Source organism: Trichoplusia ni, chromosome 3 (assembly GCF_003590095.1).
Source record: "Trichoplusia ni isolate ovarian cell line Hi5 chromosome 3, tn1, whole genome shotgun sequence".
Lineage (NCBI taxonomy): Eukaryota > Metazoa > Arthropoda > Insecta > Lepidoptera > Noctuidae > Trichoplusia > Trichoplusia ni.
The window spans coordinates 19,131,241-19,151,043 of NC_039480.1; the positions used below are offsets into that span (position 1 = coordinate 19,131,241).

The window sequence follows — 19,803 nt, forward strand, 5'->3', positions numbered from 1 at the left end:
AACTATCTGTATACCAAGTTTCGTCTAAATCCGTTCAGTGGTTTTCGCGTGAAAGAGGAACAAACATCCATACATACAAACTTTCGCTTTTAAAATATAAATAGGATCTCTTAATCATTACAACAGGATAACACGTCATAAATAACTATTTATGACTCAAGAAAGATAATTCGTCTATCTTATCTGTGAATTATATTTACAAGAACGATTTAAATGTGTAATCGTTTAACATTGCATGATTGCGACGTACTTTCATTATTTTATCACCAAATTTGAGACCGTAACAACGTCGCTTAACCTCGGCCTTCGATCAAATATAAAATAATTTGACCGAAAAACTCTAGTCAGTCCTTTACTCCTCTCCTAATTATTTCCAAAAGATATCGGATACGTAGAAATTATTATTTTAGTAAAACCCTCTTGCGTTCCACCATCTTTGATTCATTTTATATACTTTACTAGCTGACCCAGCAAACGTTGTTTTGCCGAATATATTTTTTTCTAGTTGTATGTATTTTTAATGCCACATTATAAAAAAATAAAAACAAAGAAATTCGTCCAAAAAATAAAATATTTTTTTTTAGTGTGGGCAACCCTTGTCGCTTAGGGGTATGAAAAAAAGATGTTGTTCTATTCTCAGTCCTACCCAATATGTATACAAAATTTCATAAGAATCGGTCGAACCGTTTCGGAGGAGTACGGTAACTAACATCGTGACACGGGAATTTTATATATTAGAAGATTAATATTTAAATTAATCTGTAAATCTAAATCTAAACGTTTTAAAAAGGATTTCAAAGGAAATCCATTGATCATTTTATTATTTATCTTTGTTTTTTGTTGATAATTTTTTCGATTTGAAAAATGTCAAAGTCACCATTCACATTGTATCGAAATCGGTCCAGCCGTTTTTATAGTTGTAAATTGCATTGTCATCGGGTTTGAAGCTACCCTGAAAATTTCAGCCTGCTATCTTATCGGGAAGTGCCTCAAAATTGAGTTGCAGAAATCCAACCGGAACGAAAAACAAACAAGAAAAGTGAGTGTATAAAAACGTGGGAAAACACCCTATCTAACCGACTGCAAATAGGAGTATTATCTCAAATCATTCATAATACTTTAATAGTTTATTGGGCATTAATATTCGTATTTATTTAGTCGTTTTACTAAAATAATAAAAACTTATTTACCTCTTGTTTTAATACTTCATTATAATTACGTGTACGTTAATAAATTAATGTAAATAAACACGTGACCCTGAAATTGAAGTAAGCAACGACGAACACAAATAATATTTATTTTTAAATTACTTTAGCGAATATTTAAGTCTTATTTTTTATTCCTGACGCAAAAAGAGGAGTTTTTTTTACTTTCAAACTACGCCATCTAGTCTCAAACTAAGCAAAGCTTGTATTATGAGTACTAGTCAACTGATAGACTTACTAATATATCTCTAGATACATACACATTATATATATAGATAAACTACACCCAGACACAGGACAAATGATCAAGTTAATCACTCAAAAAATTGTTCTGTGTGGGAATCGAACCCACAACCTCTGGCATGGCACTCAGGGCGACCAACTACTAGATCAACAGGCCAAGTATAGAGCGACTGTCTATCTGACAACACAACACATGTTACTGTAACACAGTATCACATAGTAAGACTGCGTCACAACTGTAATGACATAACGACTGACAAATATCTACGTATGACAGTCGGGAGTAACGATTTTATATCTATACTGAGCTATGAAGATGTAAACAGTTTGACATTTCGTCACTCGAAGCAACTGAGTAATTTTCATTACAGGAAAATCCATATTTAAATTAATTAATAATAATTAGACATCATACACAACAACAACAATAACATTTTAAATTAATTATCATTGTACTTGATGTTGCGCGTGAGCCCGCTCGCTTTACATTGAAAATGATCCCACAGGAACATAATAAGGATAAAAACTATCCTACGTGCTAATCCAGGTTCTAAACTATCTGTGTACCAAGTTTCGTCTAAATCTGTTCTGTGGTTTTTGCGTGAAAGAGGAACAAACATCCATACATACAAACTTTCGCGTTTATAATATTAGCAGGATTATTAAAATTGTTTTACAACAAATCTTAGGAAAGGGCCACCGCCATCCAACGTCTAGCATTTAGCCGGTACGTCAACTATGTTGGGGTCGGATTCCAGTCTAAACGGATTCAGCTAAGTACCAGTGTTTTACAAGGAGCGACTGCCTATCTGACCTCCTCAACCCAGTTACCTGGGCAACACGATACCCCTTAGTTAGACTGGCTGTCAGACTTTTTCAAGCTTCTGACTACCTGTAACGACAGTCAAAGATGTATGAATAACAGCCGGGACACACAATTTAACTTGCCTTCCGAAACACGGAAGAATACGCTATGACATATCATCAACATAGTAATGCATTGCAATTCATCACACACCTAATTAAGTTTACATATATAATATACAATAGTTCTGCATCTACTTTGGATTCTACATGTCTGTTCTGCCATAGAACGGGGATGAATAATCCCTGGTAGATACCCCATCATTTTAGATTAAAGTTCTCAACAAGGCCTCTGCATGTTGGACCTGTGTCCCCGTGTACGGCTTTAAAAAGGACCGGGTCCCTTCTCATGAAGTTAACCCGTGAATGAAAAATAAATAAATACAATATCAAAACAAATTAATTGTAAATATTTTCCTTACTTGATGTATAGTTATAACTCCAGCTTGTTCCGTCATTTTTCTTTAAATAAATTAACACTAATATCACAGATTGAATAAATAAATAAATAAATATTAAATCTTAAAACTCAATCACATCACTTAATCGTCATCAATCTCCAAGTCCCATAAATTAGCTAGACCACTTAACAGATCACGTAAAACTGAATCAACGATTTTATTTAAAAATATACAGTAATAGAATAATATCCACCAGAATTCGATCACTACGCGGAAGTCTGTGGACATTGACACGGCACGTCCGCGCGCGACTGTGGCTCGGCGGCGACTGTTACGTTTTCAGCGCTTGATTTGTATTTCGAATAAGCGCGGGCGCAGATAGCGTAGCGGTTATCAGTCGATAGTCGGTGAATTAATTGATTTGAGGTCGTAGCTACATGTTGTGGACTTTAAAATAAATAAAATTGTTTCGTTGCTGAATGGAATAGAGTTAAAATGTTTGCTCATTTTTGAGAAGTTAAAACATAGTATAGGGAATGTTTTTGCAGATGCATTAAACGCTGTGGGAAATTTCAATTAAATGAAAATCTTTTTTCAAGACACTATACCAATTCTGAAATATTAAGCAGAATGTCAACCAGTATTAATTTTCTTTGACAGGCTCATCTAATTCAGTCAATAGCTTGGCATTTGACATTACTGCCGTGACAGCTCATGATTAAGGACTCCGGTTAGGTCCGAAACTAGTCGGGCGATCCCGATAAATACGCGTGAGTAAACCGTTATTAAATAAATAATCTAGAATCCTAACAAAAGGTATTATAAAAATAGTTTCTTCAGAAAAAAAGATACTGGTCTTTGTATACATCTATACCATTATCTTGCAGACAAAACAAAGTTTCAAATAAAAAAAGTCCAAGACAGCTCAGCCAGCATATCTCAGGATATTTCAAGGGTGTGTTGCGTCACGTCAGAGGTCTACGGGCGGTTTGCACTCTGACACCAGGTTGCACATCAACCAAACGATATTAACAAGTGTAATAGCTCAATCAAATCTTCCGAGTGTTTATTTCTTATTTATAGCCATAGGAACACTATTTATACATTAGGCAATTATCCAATTAATACATTCATAAAATGGTTATTAAATGCATGAGACATTCTTCGATCAGGGTCAGAGGTAAAATACTTATTTTAAGATGTTACAATAGTCATCGCGAAATCCAACTTCCTAATCTAATATATAAAATTCCCGTGTCACGATGTTAGTTAGCGTACTCCTCCGAAACGGTTCCACCGATTTTTATGAAATTTTGTATAAATATTGGGTAGGTCTGAGAATAGAACAACATCTATTTTTCATACCCATAAGGGTTGCTCACAATAAAATATATTTTTTTTTATTTTTTGGAAAAACTTGTTTGTTTCTATTGTTTTATAATGTGGCATTAAAAAAAATCGACAAAACAACGTTTGCTGGGTCAGCTAGTAATATTATAAAAGCAAAAGTTTGTATGTATGGATGTTAGTTCCTCTTTCACGCAAAAACCACTGAACGGATTTAGACGAAACTTTGTACACAGATAGTTTAATATAATATAATATAATATATCCTGGGACAACTCACACACGGTCATCTGATCCCAAGCTAAGCAGAGCTTGTGTTATGTTAACCAGACAACTGATTAACTTACTTATACATTTCTAAATACATACATATTATAGATAAATTACACCCAGACACCAGAACAAATGATCATGCTCATCACACAACATATGTCCTGGGCGGGAATCGAACCCACGACCTCCGGTATAGCAGTCAGGGTCACTAACCACTAGACCAACTGGCCCGTCAACCGCCCCAGTTTATAACCAGGATTAACGCATAGGATTGTTTTTACCCAGATTTTATGTTCCGAAGGGATCATTTATGATTTGTAGCGGCCGGGTCTGCGGGCACCACCTAGTCACTGGTAAACAGTGAAGGAAAACATCGAGAGGAAAACTGGATTCTAAGTATGTGACGCTGGAGGTTTCACAAACATTCAAGTCACATGCACAAAGACACCCAGACTCAGAACAAACATTCGTGGATCACACAAACGCTTGTCCTACAGAATGGAATGTCGATACGTCGCGGAAAATTTGGCGTCAAACACTCGGCTATCCGTGCAGTCAATTTTCATTTAGTTTATAATATTAGTACGATTAAATGGTTACTTCACCCTATTTACATCGCATAGCCGGGTAAGATCATAGGCCAATATATAAGATATTCAAATCGATGCAGTAACAGTATTATAGAAACTAATTATTATGTATTTGACGTCATTTGTCACTAATCTAGCAATTAGAAACAGTTTAGGGCAAAAGTTTATCTAGAAATCTTTACTAATGTTAAGCTGAAGAGTTTGTTTGTTTAGATCAAAATCAAAATTTTTTACTGCAAGGATAGCTGAGTGGTTGATGTCACCACGCCAAACCCACTGAGCGACGTGTTAGTTCGATCCCCGTAGGACAAGCGTTTTTGTGATCCACGAATGCTTGTCCTGAGTCTGGGTGTCTTTGTGCATGTGACTTGAATGTTTGTTATGCTCCTCGACATAAGGATAAAATTCCGTCAACGATAAAAGTCGTTCACTTTTATGTTACAATAGTGACTCTAGATTCACGGTTCCAAAATGTCATTCCTATGGAGAAGAACCGGCAAGAAACTAAAAAACTATTGGTTCAATTTAAAAAAAAAAAAACAGTTTTAGATAGCCCACATATTAAGGAAGGCTTATAGGCTATCATCAAGCTATGATTAATAGAAGTAGATCAGTAAAAAAATGCAAAAAGCATTCTCGGATCACACAAACGTTTGTCCTACGGGGATCGAACCCGCGTCACGTCGCGCACTGTCGGTTTGGCGTGGTGACCTCAACCACTCAGATACTCGTGCAGCATTATTATATAAGTCCTGTTACCTAGCAACATACATTTCACATTTATATATAGTTAACCAACGTGATTGACTCGGTCACCAGTCAGCGCGGGTTAAACACGCGAGCACTATCTTTATTACCTGTAAAACATCTTATATAACTAATATGTACTATGTTAACGAGATGAAAACCGATAAAGTGCGAGTCGAACTCGTTATTGTTAAACAATTCGGTTCGATAAAATTTGTGAGTAGCCCTCAAAATTCTTGAAATCTTTTGCTACACGCTGATCCGGGTATAAATTACTAGCGAAAATGATCCCACGGGAAAAGATCGGAATAAAATCAAAAGGTTTTATCTCAAATAGGCCGTTTTCCAGGAACTTTCAAAACGTTACAATGATGGCTCTAGTTGCACGGTTCCAAAGTGTCATTCTTATGGAGACGAACCCACAAGAAACTATACAAAAATCCTATGTGTTAATCCAGGTTATAAACTATCTGAGCACCAAGTTTAATCTAAATCCGTTTACTGGTTTTGCGTGAAAGAGGAATAAACATCCATACATACAAATTTTCTCGTTTAAAATATTATTAGGATATGCATGTAGTAACAATACCGTTATTTCAATATCACAGATAGACTCTCCAATATGATTTGATGGTTTCGGAAGGCACGTAAAATCGTGGGTCCCGGCTGTTATTCATACATCTTTGACAGTCGTTACAAGTAGTCAGAAGCTTGAAAGTCTGACAGCCAGTCTAACTAAGGAGTATTGTGGTCTGTAACTGTGTTGAGGAGGTCAGATAGACAGTCGCTCCTTGTAAAACACTGGTACTTAGCTGAATCCGGTTAGACTGGAAGCCGACCCCAACATAGTTGGGAAAAGGCTAGGCCGATGATGACTCTCCAATATTAGATAGATTAGTAAAGATATAGTTCTAACAACAAAAACAATATTTTGCTAGTATTTTAATCGCTATTTGTTTGCTATGACATCTGTCATCAACATATTATTCAAATGATGTAATACAAACGAATATAAGACCATAAACAAAATGATTAACACTCAAACATTGTAGACGATAATCCGTCTCTTTCTAACCCGTAGCAAATGTAATATGTTAGAGTGAGACAAAAGATCCTTTACGTAAATATTTTGCCAATATTGTTATCGTTGCGAATCTTTGTCGATAAATATGTTTAGAAATTCGTTATAACTTTGTTTAGGAATTGTTTTTAACCATTGATATATTAAAAAAACCCGAAACCCGAAAACAAAAAGGGTTTCCTTACCCCAAAGGGCTCCGCTCTGCTTTTTATTTAATAAGTTATCGTGGTTTTGCATTTATTTTACAGAGGCAGGGTTTTTGTAAAAAAAAAAGATTTTTTTTTAATCCCGCATTAATTAATTTAATCCTTGTGTGGCGGGGAGTTTCACAAACATTCAAGTCACATGCACAAAGACACCCAGACTCAGAACAAGCATTCGTGGATCACACAAACGCTTGTCCTACGGGGGGATCGAACCCGCGACTTCGCGTACAGTGGGTTCGGCGTGATGACCTTAACCACTCGGCTATCCGTGCAGTCGAATTAAAACTTTTTTTTAACTTTTGTTTAACATTTGTGTTTGAGCAAAAAAATCACATAAAGATTATTCACCTTTTAATACTCAATCAAACAGACACCTGTTATATCTAAGACATTATATTCGTATGTTTGCACAGACGTATCTCATAAATAAATAATTTATGACCGCGTCCAGTTGACTTTGTCCTAGTTTGCAAAAGTTCTTGGTCCATTGCGTAAATGTAATAATTTATTATACGTTACACAATATCTATACGTAACTTTTTAACATTGACATTGGGTTATTGGCAGTTTCTATAATCTTTATTGTATGTCTAATACTACTGTAGGTATGTATATCACTGAACTCCTAAACGGCTGGACCGATATGCGAAAAATTATTTAATGGTTTGCGATGCGATTCACAAAACGACTTTTTTTTCAACATTACATAGTCGCAACTTCGTCCACCTTCTGGAATTCTTTTAAAACTGCAAAAATTAACGCGCCTTTGACGAAACCAGACAAAAACAGCATATAAGTATTTTGATCCAAGACGTTAGCTATCTCCATACCAAATTTCATCGATATTGGTCTCACCGTTCGAGCGTGAAGATGTTACAGACGGACACATTCCTACGTTCACATGTTTAATATTCGTGTGATAATATACGTCCTAATATAGAAGTTATTATATCGGGTAAACAGATACGTAGCTTTGCATATATTGAGCCCTAGTTTCCACAAGAGATGTGCGATGGAAATGTGTCGTGCGAGGATGTCCGCTGAGTTACCACCAGAGCTGTGCTGACCTAGGCAAGGTAAATGAAGCGATTCTGTTGCTTCTCTTAATAAAATAAACGCGAACAACATCACATTGTTCTGAACCCAAAGTAAGTCGCTAAAGCACTTGTGTTATGGAATTCAGATACAACGAAGGTACCACAAACACCCAGACCCGAGACAATGTAGTATGAATTTTTACATTGACCGGACCGGGGATCGAGCCCGGGACCTCAGAGCTAGCGACACCTTGAAACCGGTGCGTACGCCACTCGACCACGGAGGTCGTCTTTACAAACACATCCCTCGCTACGCATCTGGTGATAAAACAACATAAGCCTTGGTATAAAAGGACCATTTCAAGGTCAATTTGCAAGTAATTTGTTATTATAACGCCCTTGACCTTATTTACTCTATTCGAATGAGGTTTAAGTGATAGTATGTGTTAATTAATAAAAACATTAAGGCGAATGTCAACACATTTTTGCATTAGTTTTGGTTAGTAATATTTAAGATTCAAAAGATTAAGACGAAAAATCTGAAGCTAGCTGACCGTACGAAAAGACTTAAAGAAAACAAATCCCTTGCATTATCACAATTGAATTCGAGGGTATTTTATTAAAATCGCGAAAGTTTCCAAAAACATTCAAGTCACATGCACAAAGACACCCAGACTCAGGACAAGCATTCGTGGATCACACAAACGCTTGTCCTACGGGGATCGAACTAACACGTCGCGCAGTGGGTTTGGCGTGGTGACCTTAACCTCTCGGCTATTCACGCAGTCAAGCTAGGTTTGTACCTAGATTACATACTTCACCGACAGTCAGTCACTAGATCAGAGAGACAGTTACATATGATATACTAGCTGCTGCCCGCAACTCCGTCCGCGTGGACTTCAGTTTACAGCGCGCGCTGGTTCCCGTTTCCGTGGGAATGCCGGGATAAAATGTAGCCTTCGTTAACATCAAATTACATAAAACCCACTGGTCTCAAATTTCATCATTTTAAATAAACAACATTTAAGCCAAATTATAAAGCCGTAGTCCGTTCCAAAAAAAATGTTTCATATCAAATTTCACTCCCCTATCCCCCGCCTTACCATCCTTTTCTCCAGTTAAAAAGTAGCGTCTATCCTTCCTCAGGCTCTACACTATCTGTGTACCAATTTCATCAAAATCGGTTCAGTAGTTTTGGCGTGAAAGCACGACAAACACGCATATATACTTTCACATTTATAATATTAGCATGGAATACAGATAGGAGAGTTCTCACGTTGTACAGGAAGGTCAGAGGTCACTGTAAAGAGACCTCGTGCATAACCGCGTGCAGGCGCCCGTGTCACGGTCCTGTCATGTGTCACCTTTAACCTATCATATCTTTATAACGACGCTGTAAATCGGCATAGAAATAAAATCATTTATTCTGCATGGAGGATATATCATCATTTTTACATGTCTTTTTTGGGAATGTTGGAGTCGACGTTTCACATCTGACTACCCTGAGAAGAAATGTTGAAACAAATTCAGGGGTCGCAGTCTCTTTTAAAGTAACGACTATTTTAAAATGCGAGTTTAAGTGTATAAAGTAAACTAAATAGATTTTAAAGAGTACAGATTTAAATATAATGAAGGTTTAAATCAAGCTTTTCAGACGTTTTTTTTATACACTCACTTTTCTTGTTTGTTTGTCGTTCCGGTTGGAGTTTTGCAACTCAATATTGAGGCACTTCCCGATAAGCTAGCAGGCTGAGATTTTCAGGGTAGCTTCAAACCCGATAACAATGCCAACTACAACAGATACAATAAATACCTGCGAGGGTATTTAATTTTTTTTTAATCTATTATTTATTACACCCAGTCAGCATCCCTATTGACTATAGCTAAGTAAAAATGTAGGTAATCAAATTCTACACACTAAAAATATATACCACATTTATTCTAGACTTACATGACAAACTATGACTATTACAAATAGCTATTAAGAACTAATATAAGCAATCAAATTTTGAACTACCGGGTTCCCCCGCTGTTAAATTTGTCTCCGGCGAATCTGCCCCTAAAAAGTATTCAAAATCGAAATTTACTACTAGGTACTAAAGACTATATGCCGCATAACCAAACTAAGAAAAAACTAAAATAAATCTTGTACTCTATGGAATTAGTTTGACATAAGCTCACAAGTCGTATTAGAAGATAAATCGAGATATTTTGACAGTTCACTTGGCGGGAAAATAGGAAAAACGGGATGCCTGCGGAAACAAGGATTGGATTAGGTTAGGTTATTTTGTCGTTGGACTCCCCTCCACTCAGGCGAGGTCGGAGTGCCGCTGGGTCTTTTTAGTGGGTATACCGGGAACGTCGTTTACCGGGGAGTACCGGGTAGTCCCACATACCCATCTCTCGCCCCCCGGCGGGAAGGGGATGCGTAATAGCATGTTTTCCCAGCGACAAAAAAAAAAGTTTATTTTGTCGTAAAGATTAAAAATCGCTAAATTAACTTTGAAAGAAGACGTATCTATTGAGGGATATTTTTTTAAAACACAAGACTCTATCCCACTATTTTGTCATCAAACGAAGCTAAGAACTTTCTTGATTAAGCCATCAATATTCTATTTAACTGCACTTTCATTTGAGTGCCCACTTGAGTATATATAAAGAAATTCTGATATTCCTCCCATTCCCCCCCTCCCCACAACTTTTAATACAGGCCTAAGAACACTCACCCGTAATTCACCTTTTACAGAAAAAGAAAACTAAATTGACATTGCTCCCGTTCGGTAGATATTATGCCACCGACAAAAAGACACTTCAAACTTATTATTTTGTGACAGGGATAAAAAATCCTAAAATTGAATTTTTTCTTTGGTAAAAAAAAGTACCTAGTCTATACTAATCTATACTAATATATAAAGCTGAAGAGTTTGTTTGTTTGTTTGAACGCGCTAATCTCAGGAACTACTGGTTCAAATCAAAAAATTCTTTTTATGTTCAATAGATCATTCATCGAGAAAGGTTTTAGGCTATAAACCATCACGCTGTGACTAATACGAGCGAAGATACAATGGAAAATGTGGAAAAAACAGAGCAGATATAAATCATAACTTATATATTCTAACCACGGGGACGAAGTCGCGGGCAACAGCTAGTTTGATAAATGAAATCCTTTTAGTAAAATTCGAATTAGAAAAGGAGTACCTATCGAGAAATATAAGCAAGTTGTAAGACTAAAAAAATACGAAAACTAGAGCCCGCGAAAACGAAACAATATGGCGCATTAATGACATAATTCTAAACCAAATAGGTGTGAAGCATATAGGTTATGTTTCGTAAAATATACAGAGGCTGAATGTTAATTATTATATTATTATTCTGAGAAGTAAATAGAGAGCGGTTGGTGTTGAAAGTTTGTCAAAATATGCAATGCAATTTTCTTAATTTATGCTAGGGTTTTTCGCGGTAAATTGAAAGATGGTTGATAGTATTTCAGTTTGTTTGTTGGCCCATCACTATTTTAAGGCTTCATACCTATGCAGCTATGAAGCAATACGGTAATTAGGGAATACGCATAAAATTTGAAATGGCCTAAAATATTTTTTTCTCGAATACCTACTTATTATCGTAATATTATAATGAAAAGGATTTTTTTTATTTACTTATTATTTAAACCCCTAAAATAATATGCAAAAAGTGCAAAATAAAGGAGCGAAATTCAAACTTCCAAAACGCCACTATTGGTCGAACGAAATGTGACGTCATCTGACACGACATTGTATTCATCAGCTGAAAAGTCCACAGTAAACACTAAGGTAAACACCCACTGGACGTGTCATGTGACGTCACGCAAAGCGCGCGCAAAATGGCGGCGTTTGAACTGCTTACATTTTTTGAAAGTTTTAAATTTCATTTTAAAAAGTATCTAGAGTATTTTGAAAACCATTAATATTTTTTTCTACGTTATAAAACAGTAAACTATGAATTTAAGACAAAAAAAGAAAAACATGAATATTCCCTATTTATTTTCGTAGGTCTCCAAGAAGAACTTTTGTGAAATGTCAATAAATAAAAGTAACTTCATCGCCATCTATTAACAGTTTACGACACTAACTAGATAAGAATCGTTCTAATCTGCCGATACTCGTATCAGCGCCATCTATGATTTCCGTCGAGAACTAACTCGTAGATCACGCGATGAAATAATGTTTTATCTAGCGTCCAAATACTATGGCGCGAAATAGATGAATTATCTATTTTTAAATATATTTATTAAGCAATCGTATGTAATTTAAATGTATTACATACATATGTTATTACAATAGCAAATTTTTATGCTGTAATTTCATACAGCATTTGCTATTTGATAATATTAATTTAATACTAAAATGATACAAGTTCTCTCTTTAGTTGCGAATTGCCATAAGCTAAAAGGAAGAATATTATTTTCAATTCAATTGTACTGTTTTCATCTGTTTTATAACTTTTACTGTTGCAACAAGCGTTGCAAGATTTTAATTATTCTTTTGTCTTTGCAAAGAATACACATTTTTTTATTATCCCTAATAATGTGTTTTTAATGGTCTACACGAGGAAATTTTGAATCAAAACTATATAAAGACATGAAACGGCAAAACAAAATAATTTCGTCATTTGCATTTTTGAAACATTTTATTTTGAGTCACTTTTCAATATAATCGAGTATTAACGTCTAAAAACGTCTATCAATCTTATCTACAATCAAAAACGACTTACGGCCGCTTTCTATATTCGATCTCAATCCCTAATTTACGGATCGAGATTGACATTTGAATCCATTTACAACTTTTAGTGTTTCTATAACCGATCCATGGATCGTTTTCTCGATCTTTTTCTTCAATCTATCTTTGGGAGGGCGGATCGAGATTTTAGATTGGTATTTGTATGAAAGTGACAGTTATGCGTTTTCTATAACCGATCTCTGGTTTTGACAAATCGATTTTTGACGTTTTTGATCTATAATTGCGATCCCCAATTTTTTACGGATTGTACTGAGAAATCTGTGAAAATGGAAATATTTTCAAGTGATAGTGATAGCGATCTTGAAGTATTAGCTCGGCTATCGGACTGGGATAGTAGTAACAGCGACGAAGAACAAACTCTGTCCTCAAAATTTGTAATTGTGATTGTGATGTATAGAGTGGCTGTTTTTTTTCTGTACTTTACTTGTAAACGGGGGTCAAGGATTTAAGCTGAAGACCAGCGCTCAGTAATTCTTTTGGATTGCTAAGCATAAGCTGATGCTTAAACTTTTTTGCTTTCGGTATTATAGTTTTTGTGTACTAAGTACACTTTTACCAATATCTGTAATACTGGAATCAATAGATAACGAATAATAACGATTATAATATTCTCGATTTGATTTATTTATTTAAAAACATGAAGTATCATTACAGGGTTTACCCTAATGCGACAACTTAGAACTTAAACTAAACAAAAATTGCAACTCACTACACTATTAAAAACACATAAACACGTCAGTCTGATTTTGAAGAAGTTGGTGGTGTGGAGAGCTCTTGTAAGAGGTGCTTTGGCGAGCAAATTTGTTCTCGCTGTAGGTGCGGGCTTCGCCGCCGCCACACGAAGGGGTCCGGTACACACGCTCAAGCGCTGCAATACTTCCGGGTGATTCTCCACTCCACGAATCACCTTCACCAAGAAGACGACCAGTGCAAACTCCCGTCTCATATACAGTTGATCATTGCCAACCATGCTCAAAACAAACAGAGTGGGATCCATGAGTAGGTAGAACGGATACACCCCATACAGTTTCTTGGACAGATGGCGCGTGAACTTATTCTGAACGCGCTCGAATATTGCCGCTGTATTCTATTCTATAACTGAGACATCGGAAACACAAACAACAAATAAACTTGCGATTTTAAAATATATTATGTTAATGTCAAACTGACTGACAACTTTTCGATTGACTGACGTTCCGTTACTGATCAATAAACGTTTATTGTCGTTTATACTTTTTCTAATCTTGAGGTAGAATTACAGAATTTTACCGCTACGACTTGCCAATCATTTATTTTTGTATTTTGTGCACTTACTAGTGATTATACATAAAATAGATAAGCTTTAAGAAAAAAGTCACCATTTTACACATTAATAATCGCTGAAGTACTTTTTCTGCACATGCGTAAAACAAAACGTTTAGCAGGGCGATCTATCCGTTTTTTTTCGATGGATTTCGAGACGAGATCGATTAATGAAATGCAGATTCAAGCTCAATCGAGGGATTGAGTAAAATCTGGATTGATCGGAATCTTAGATTCGGGATCGAATATAGAAAGCGGCCGTTAGTCACAAACTCATGACGCGAAAACGCGCGTCATCGCGCGACAATGCGCTTCGTGAATGAGGAAAACTGTCAACAGTCATTTCAAATTTTGAAATGGCTTGAGTAAGACTAGGTATTCTATACCATTATTTACAATGGCCGATGAATGAATGGATATAAGATTAAATTTAACGCTGTTCGTATTCTCTTAGGCATTTTTTTAGTAATTATTTAGCTTTTACGTATTCTCCTAAGATTTTTGACAACACAATAATTATTAAATGATGTAACGGTTTACTCACGCGTATTTATAGAGGTAGTTCGACTCGCGATCCCGCCGCGTCTGCTCATGATCAAGGACTCCGGTTGGGTCCGAAACTAGTCGGGCTACCCCGATAAATACGCGTGAGTAAACCGTTACATCATTTAATAATGAATCATTCTCACGACAGTTACTATCAAAACATGATTGTAAATTTATAAAATTCACAGTGAGTATTTTTCCCTATACTGAATTTACTAAGGACTCTTAGGAGATTATGAATACTGCCCAGACGAATGCTGGATAGAAAACGTATATCCGGCTTGAATGTTAGCCGAATACCGGGTATCCGGAAGACAAACCTCTCATCAATTTCATCTCTAATAGAAATACAAAAAAGACTAGAGATGCGCCGAATAACTATTCGGTATTCGGTATTCGGCATATTCGGCAATTTTTTCACTATTCGTATTAGGCCGAATTATTCGGTTTGGTGCCGAATATATTCGGTCCTTTTTCTTCTCCGCCGCATTACCCGATGTAGAACTAAAAGATATAACTTATTTTGTTATAAGTCTACGAAATACTATGAAAAAATTGTTGAATTAAGATAATAAAATAAAAGCAAATAAACTTTAACTCAGTATTTATTTTTAACCAAAAATCAACATATTTATTTCTTAAACAACAACATTTTACTAACAACTTTCTAGTCAATATTTATTTTAATTTTAAAAACGCTTTAATCAGTCTTCAGTTATAAATTTTACTTTTAGACCTCCAAACAAAATATTTCAACCATAGATCAAGATAATAATCCCTACTAATATTGTAAATGCGAAAGTAACTCTGTCTGTCTGTCTGTCTGTTACGCTTTCACGTCTAAACCACTCAACAGATTTTAATTAAATTTGGTACAGAGGTAGAGTTGACCTTGAGAAAGAACATAGGATAGTTTTTATCCCGGACTTTTGAAGAGCTCTCTTGGAAACGCGATATAACCGACATCGACGAGGGCGAAAAGCTAGTAATATTTATTTCTGAAACTAAACAGTTAAAACTTAAAATTAACATTTTTTTTAATGTTTAAGCAAGTAAGGACATGTTGAAACCTGTTTACGCGGCGAGGCAATACAATTTTGAACCGAATAGTTCGGCCGAATATTCGGTTCGGTAAACTTTAAACCGAATAGTATTCGGCATTCGGTTATTCGGTGAAACCACTATTCGGCGCATCTCTAAAAAAGACCAATACTCGCTCACATTCAGCCAACAATTGTGACCGTCAGCGTAACGCGAGTTATAAAGGTTATACGTCTAAGGTCACGAGGTCATATAAAGGTGAAAGGTTAACGGTGACTCACCTAACACCATACTGGTACGGATCCACCACCAGCAGCTGCGGTTATCATGTCAGGTGGCAATTGTTTCTAATGTCACCGCAACAACGCCATCTGTGTACCTGGAAAGGAAACATATTTTAGAATTAATTAATAGATTTAAAAAACCTACGTTTTGTAGAAAGGTTTGAAGCTACCCTGAAAATTTCAGCCTGCTAGCTTGTAGGGAAGTGCCTCAAAATTGAATTACAAAAAACCAACCGGAACTACAAACAAACAGACAAGTGAGTCTAGAAAAACGTGTGAAAATTAATATTTATGATTTTGGAACCTTAAAGTTCTAAGACAGGTTAATAAAAAAGTATTGAATGCGTATTTTTCGATGATTACATAGTAACTTCACTTGCTAGTTAAAAGCGTACTGGTAAGTGACGTCACACGCGATTTTATTTCACTGCATCCCTTATTTTTTTATTTACTAGGTTAAAGAAAAAAATCTTAGTCAATATTTTTTGGAAATCATTTTTTTTTTAAACTTTTGAAATTGCAGTTATAAAGAAATAAGAGCGTCAAACTTAAAAAAAAACAAATCCTACCCAATAAAATGAGATTCTCTTGCCAGTAACCCGAACTTAATATCCTCTCTCTTAATTATCTTACGGCTGATAACCTGGTGTCAGACTTTAAGCTTCTGACGTGACTTGACGCACCGTTGACAATTCTCAAGTGTGCAGGTTTTCTAACAGCGTTATTTATCACATAAAAAAACTTATAAAATTTATATACGCAAGAGGTTAACCAAGAACAATATAAGTTATTTTTTTAAAACACACTGACACACAACCATACAGCCAGAAACGTCAATAACAAATAAAAGGCGAAGTGATTGAAATCGCGATAAGACAATTTATTCTTTTAACGTTTAAGATAAGGGTATTTTTATAACAATAACAATAGAAAATGATTTAGAAAGAATATTAGGCGGTTTTCAGATGGAACAACTTTAGTAGACAACTGGAAACATTTTCAAATTGACTGCACGAGTGGTTGAGGTATCCACACCAAACCCACACAGCAGGACGTGTCGCAGTTTCGATCCCCGCGTGTGAAAAGCGTTTGTGTGATCCACGAATGCAAATTCTGAGTGTGGGTGTCTACGCTCATATGACTGAAATGTTTATGAAAACCCCGCGACACAAGGCGGGAGTCATTTTCAAGAGACACTAAAAATCTCTTCGGCAAAATAACTAAAAACTACCGCCTAAAGAAGTCTGCAAATATGTTTGCTACAATAATAACTGCACGCGTGCGATTGACGACAATAAATTGTTTAATGGAAGCTCTAATTAGTGTGACAGTGACACACAAATGACAGCTGTGTTAGTACACAACGTCACTGTGTTGACAAGGGTTAAAACAAAGATGGCGGCATGTGTCAAAATGAAAAACTAACTTTTGAATAGTTGTTTCATCTGCATAGCGCCTTAGAAAAAAATTGACGGTGATAAAATCGTATCCGGTGTAGATTTTATCTTGGATGACATTGAAATACACAGGTCATCAAGATTCAACTGTGATTTATGTTCAAAAATAAAAATAGGTACTAAACACCTTTAGTAACCTCTTTCTAAATGAGTAATGTTTAATAATAGACCCCTTTTTTTTGGTAAGGCGGGTTCGTCCTCGTGGACACCCACACCCTCGGGGGATGGAAATGGCTAGTGTCAGACTCTTACTGACTAAACCTGAACCGCCGTGCTACGTCATCCGCGTTTTTGTGTCGGTGTATGGCAATGCGTTGCAGTCAAATTCAAATTTATTTGTTAAACATAGGTGGTACACTTGGTTGAAAATTACAGTCCTACATAGACTAATAATAGACCCTTGAGTTGGTTTCGACAATAGGTTTGACAAAGATGAACTGCTTAAAAGTTTAGGTGAGGAGGTAAAATTTATATCTACCATATTCTGACGTCACTCGCAATTCACATTCGCATTCACCATAATTTGATCAATTTATGTTTGCCAAGGTCAAAAGAGGAAATACATATGTACCGTGTCGGATGATAAAAAAAAAAATTTACCATCCCTATTCCTTTAAGGATAGTCAGGAGGAGTCAACGTCAGCGAGCTTAGAAGAATTAAAAAAATTAGTCAAGTACGAGACAAACTTACGACACTAAGGATTCCGTACAAAATAGCAGCAACCAACCAATTTAAGGACGTATTAACTTTTGCTTAAAAAGTGATGCAACGGTTTACTCACACGAATTTATCGAGATTGCCCGACTAGTTTCGGACCCAACCGGAGTCCTTAATCATGAACTGTCGGCGAGCGAGAGAGTCGAACTGGGTCCGAAACTAGTCGGGCACTCCCGATAAATTCGTGTGAGTAAACCGTTGCATCATTTAATAATGAATCATTCTCATATTATTATAGACTGCGTCACGATAAAAATTCTTTAAAAATTGGAATGATTTGTTGCTTCTTTATCCTTCAAACTATTTGTCATGACTATTCCACAGATAAAGATTTATTTTCCCGCGCAAATAGCTATTTGACAGTTGAGACCACCATGCGAAATGGACGATTTTAGAAAAAACATTACGATAACGTTAGGTAAGAGATAAAAATGACATTTATTAAGATTGTTTTAACTTTTTTAAGACGTCTGTTCTTGGAACATAATATGACGCAAATCTGATTGCAGTGAAATCTATGCTACATAAAGCTGAAGAGTTTGTTTGAAGGCGCTTAGTTCAGGAATTACGAGTACAACTTCGAAAAAAGAAAGTTTTAAATATAGATGTAAGCCCATTTATTGAGCATACCATTTATCAATAGGAGCAGAGCAGTATCTAATGATATATGTTACAAAAACGGGGAGAAGATGCGTGCAAGCAGATCGACTAGAAATTGTACCGCAGAGGTCCCCACGCCGAACCCAACGCACGTAACGTGTCGCGGGCTCGATCCAAGCGTAGGACAAGCATTTGTGTGATCCACGAATGCTTGTCCTGAGTCTAGGTGTCTTTGTGCATGTGACTTGAATGTGTACGCGACACAGGGATTAAATTCCATAATACGAAGGTCGATTTTGGAAAAAAAAACACGTAAATAATATAATACCACATCTTACATAAACCGTACTATTTCTTATCATTGTCACACCTTTCACAGTTTAATCTGTGTTGACAAACATACCTGTTAAAGATACGATTATCATGATAAGGATTCCACGATTGTAACAAACGTTTGTTTAGAAATGTTTTATTGATAAGAGCTCGGTATATCTGCTAAATGAGGTGAAGTATTTCAAAGAACTCTTTCTTTTTCAATTGAATAGCGTATTTGACTAAGGGCTGATTTTTCAATCACCAGTTAACTTTTATCTGAGGAATAAATATGGCCGTTTGACATATTTCCTATACAAAAGCTGTCAAAACGTCAAACATATTCGTCGAATAAAAGTTATCTGGCAATTGAAAAATCGGCCCTAAATCTTTTAATAAATATCTGTTGAAATCTAAATTGAGCAATTTTAAGTTATGTAGTTTATTCTGTATTTTAAGAGGGTTTAAATGGAAATTCTTTTATAAATGGAGTCTAGTTTGTTGTATTATAGACTACATAAAATTTCGACTTAAATTGGTTATTATTGAAAGGGCTGGGAAGATAACCTGGAAATAACACGTTTATTTAATATACCCAAAAGTGTAGTATCCCTAAATGCCTTCCACCACATCATAAAGCAATATTATTTTAGTAATTTCTAAGGTTTAAGCGAATATAAGACATTGAAATGAAACTACTTTTACGGATTTTATCGCGGTTTAATTTTAGATTTTTGAGAAGAACGAGTAGCATCTTCTATCAAGACGAACGCC

General features: G+C 35.8%; 1 protein-coding gene across 4 annotated transcripts in view; it reads right to left on the reverse strand.

Annotated features, from left to right (window-relative positions):
* LOC113492265 (pantothenate kinase 3-like) overlaps positions 1-19,803 on the reverse strand; it is a 41,859-nt gene that overhangs the window by 18,260 nt on the left and 3,796 nt on the right. For 2 of the 4 annotated variants that reach the window (XM_026869700.1, XM_026869699.1), the window contains exons 2-3: positions 15,940-16,037; positions 10,176-10,246 (exon numbers count right to left, since the gene is read on the reverse strand). In XM_026869700.1, the coding sequence (XP_026725501.1) occupies positions 10,176-10,246; positions 15,940-15,949 (81 nt within the window). In that variant the 5' untranslated portion in view covers positions 15,950-16,037. Of the gene's footprint in view, positions 1-2,734; positions 3,029-10,175; positions 10,247-15,939; positions 16,038-19,803 lie in introns of those variants that run through there. The other 2 variants (XM_026869702.1, XM_026869701.1) reach the window with 2 other exon arrangements.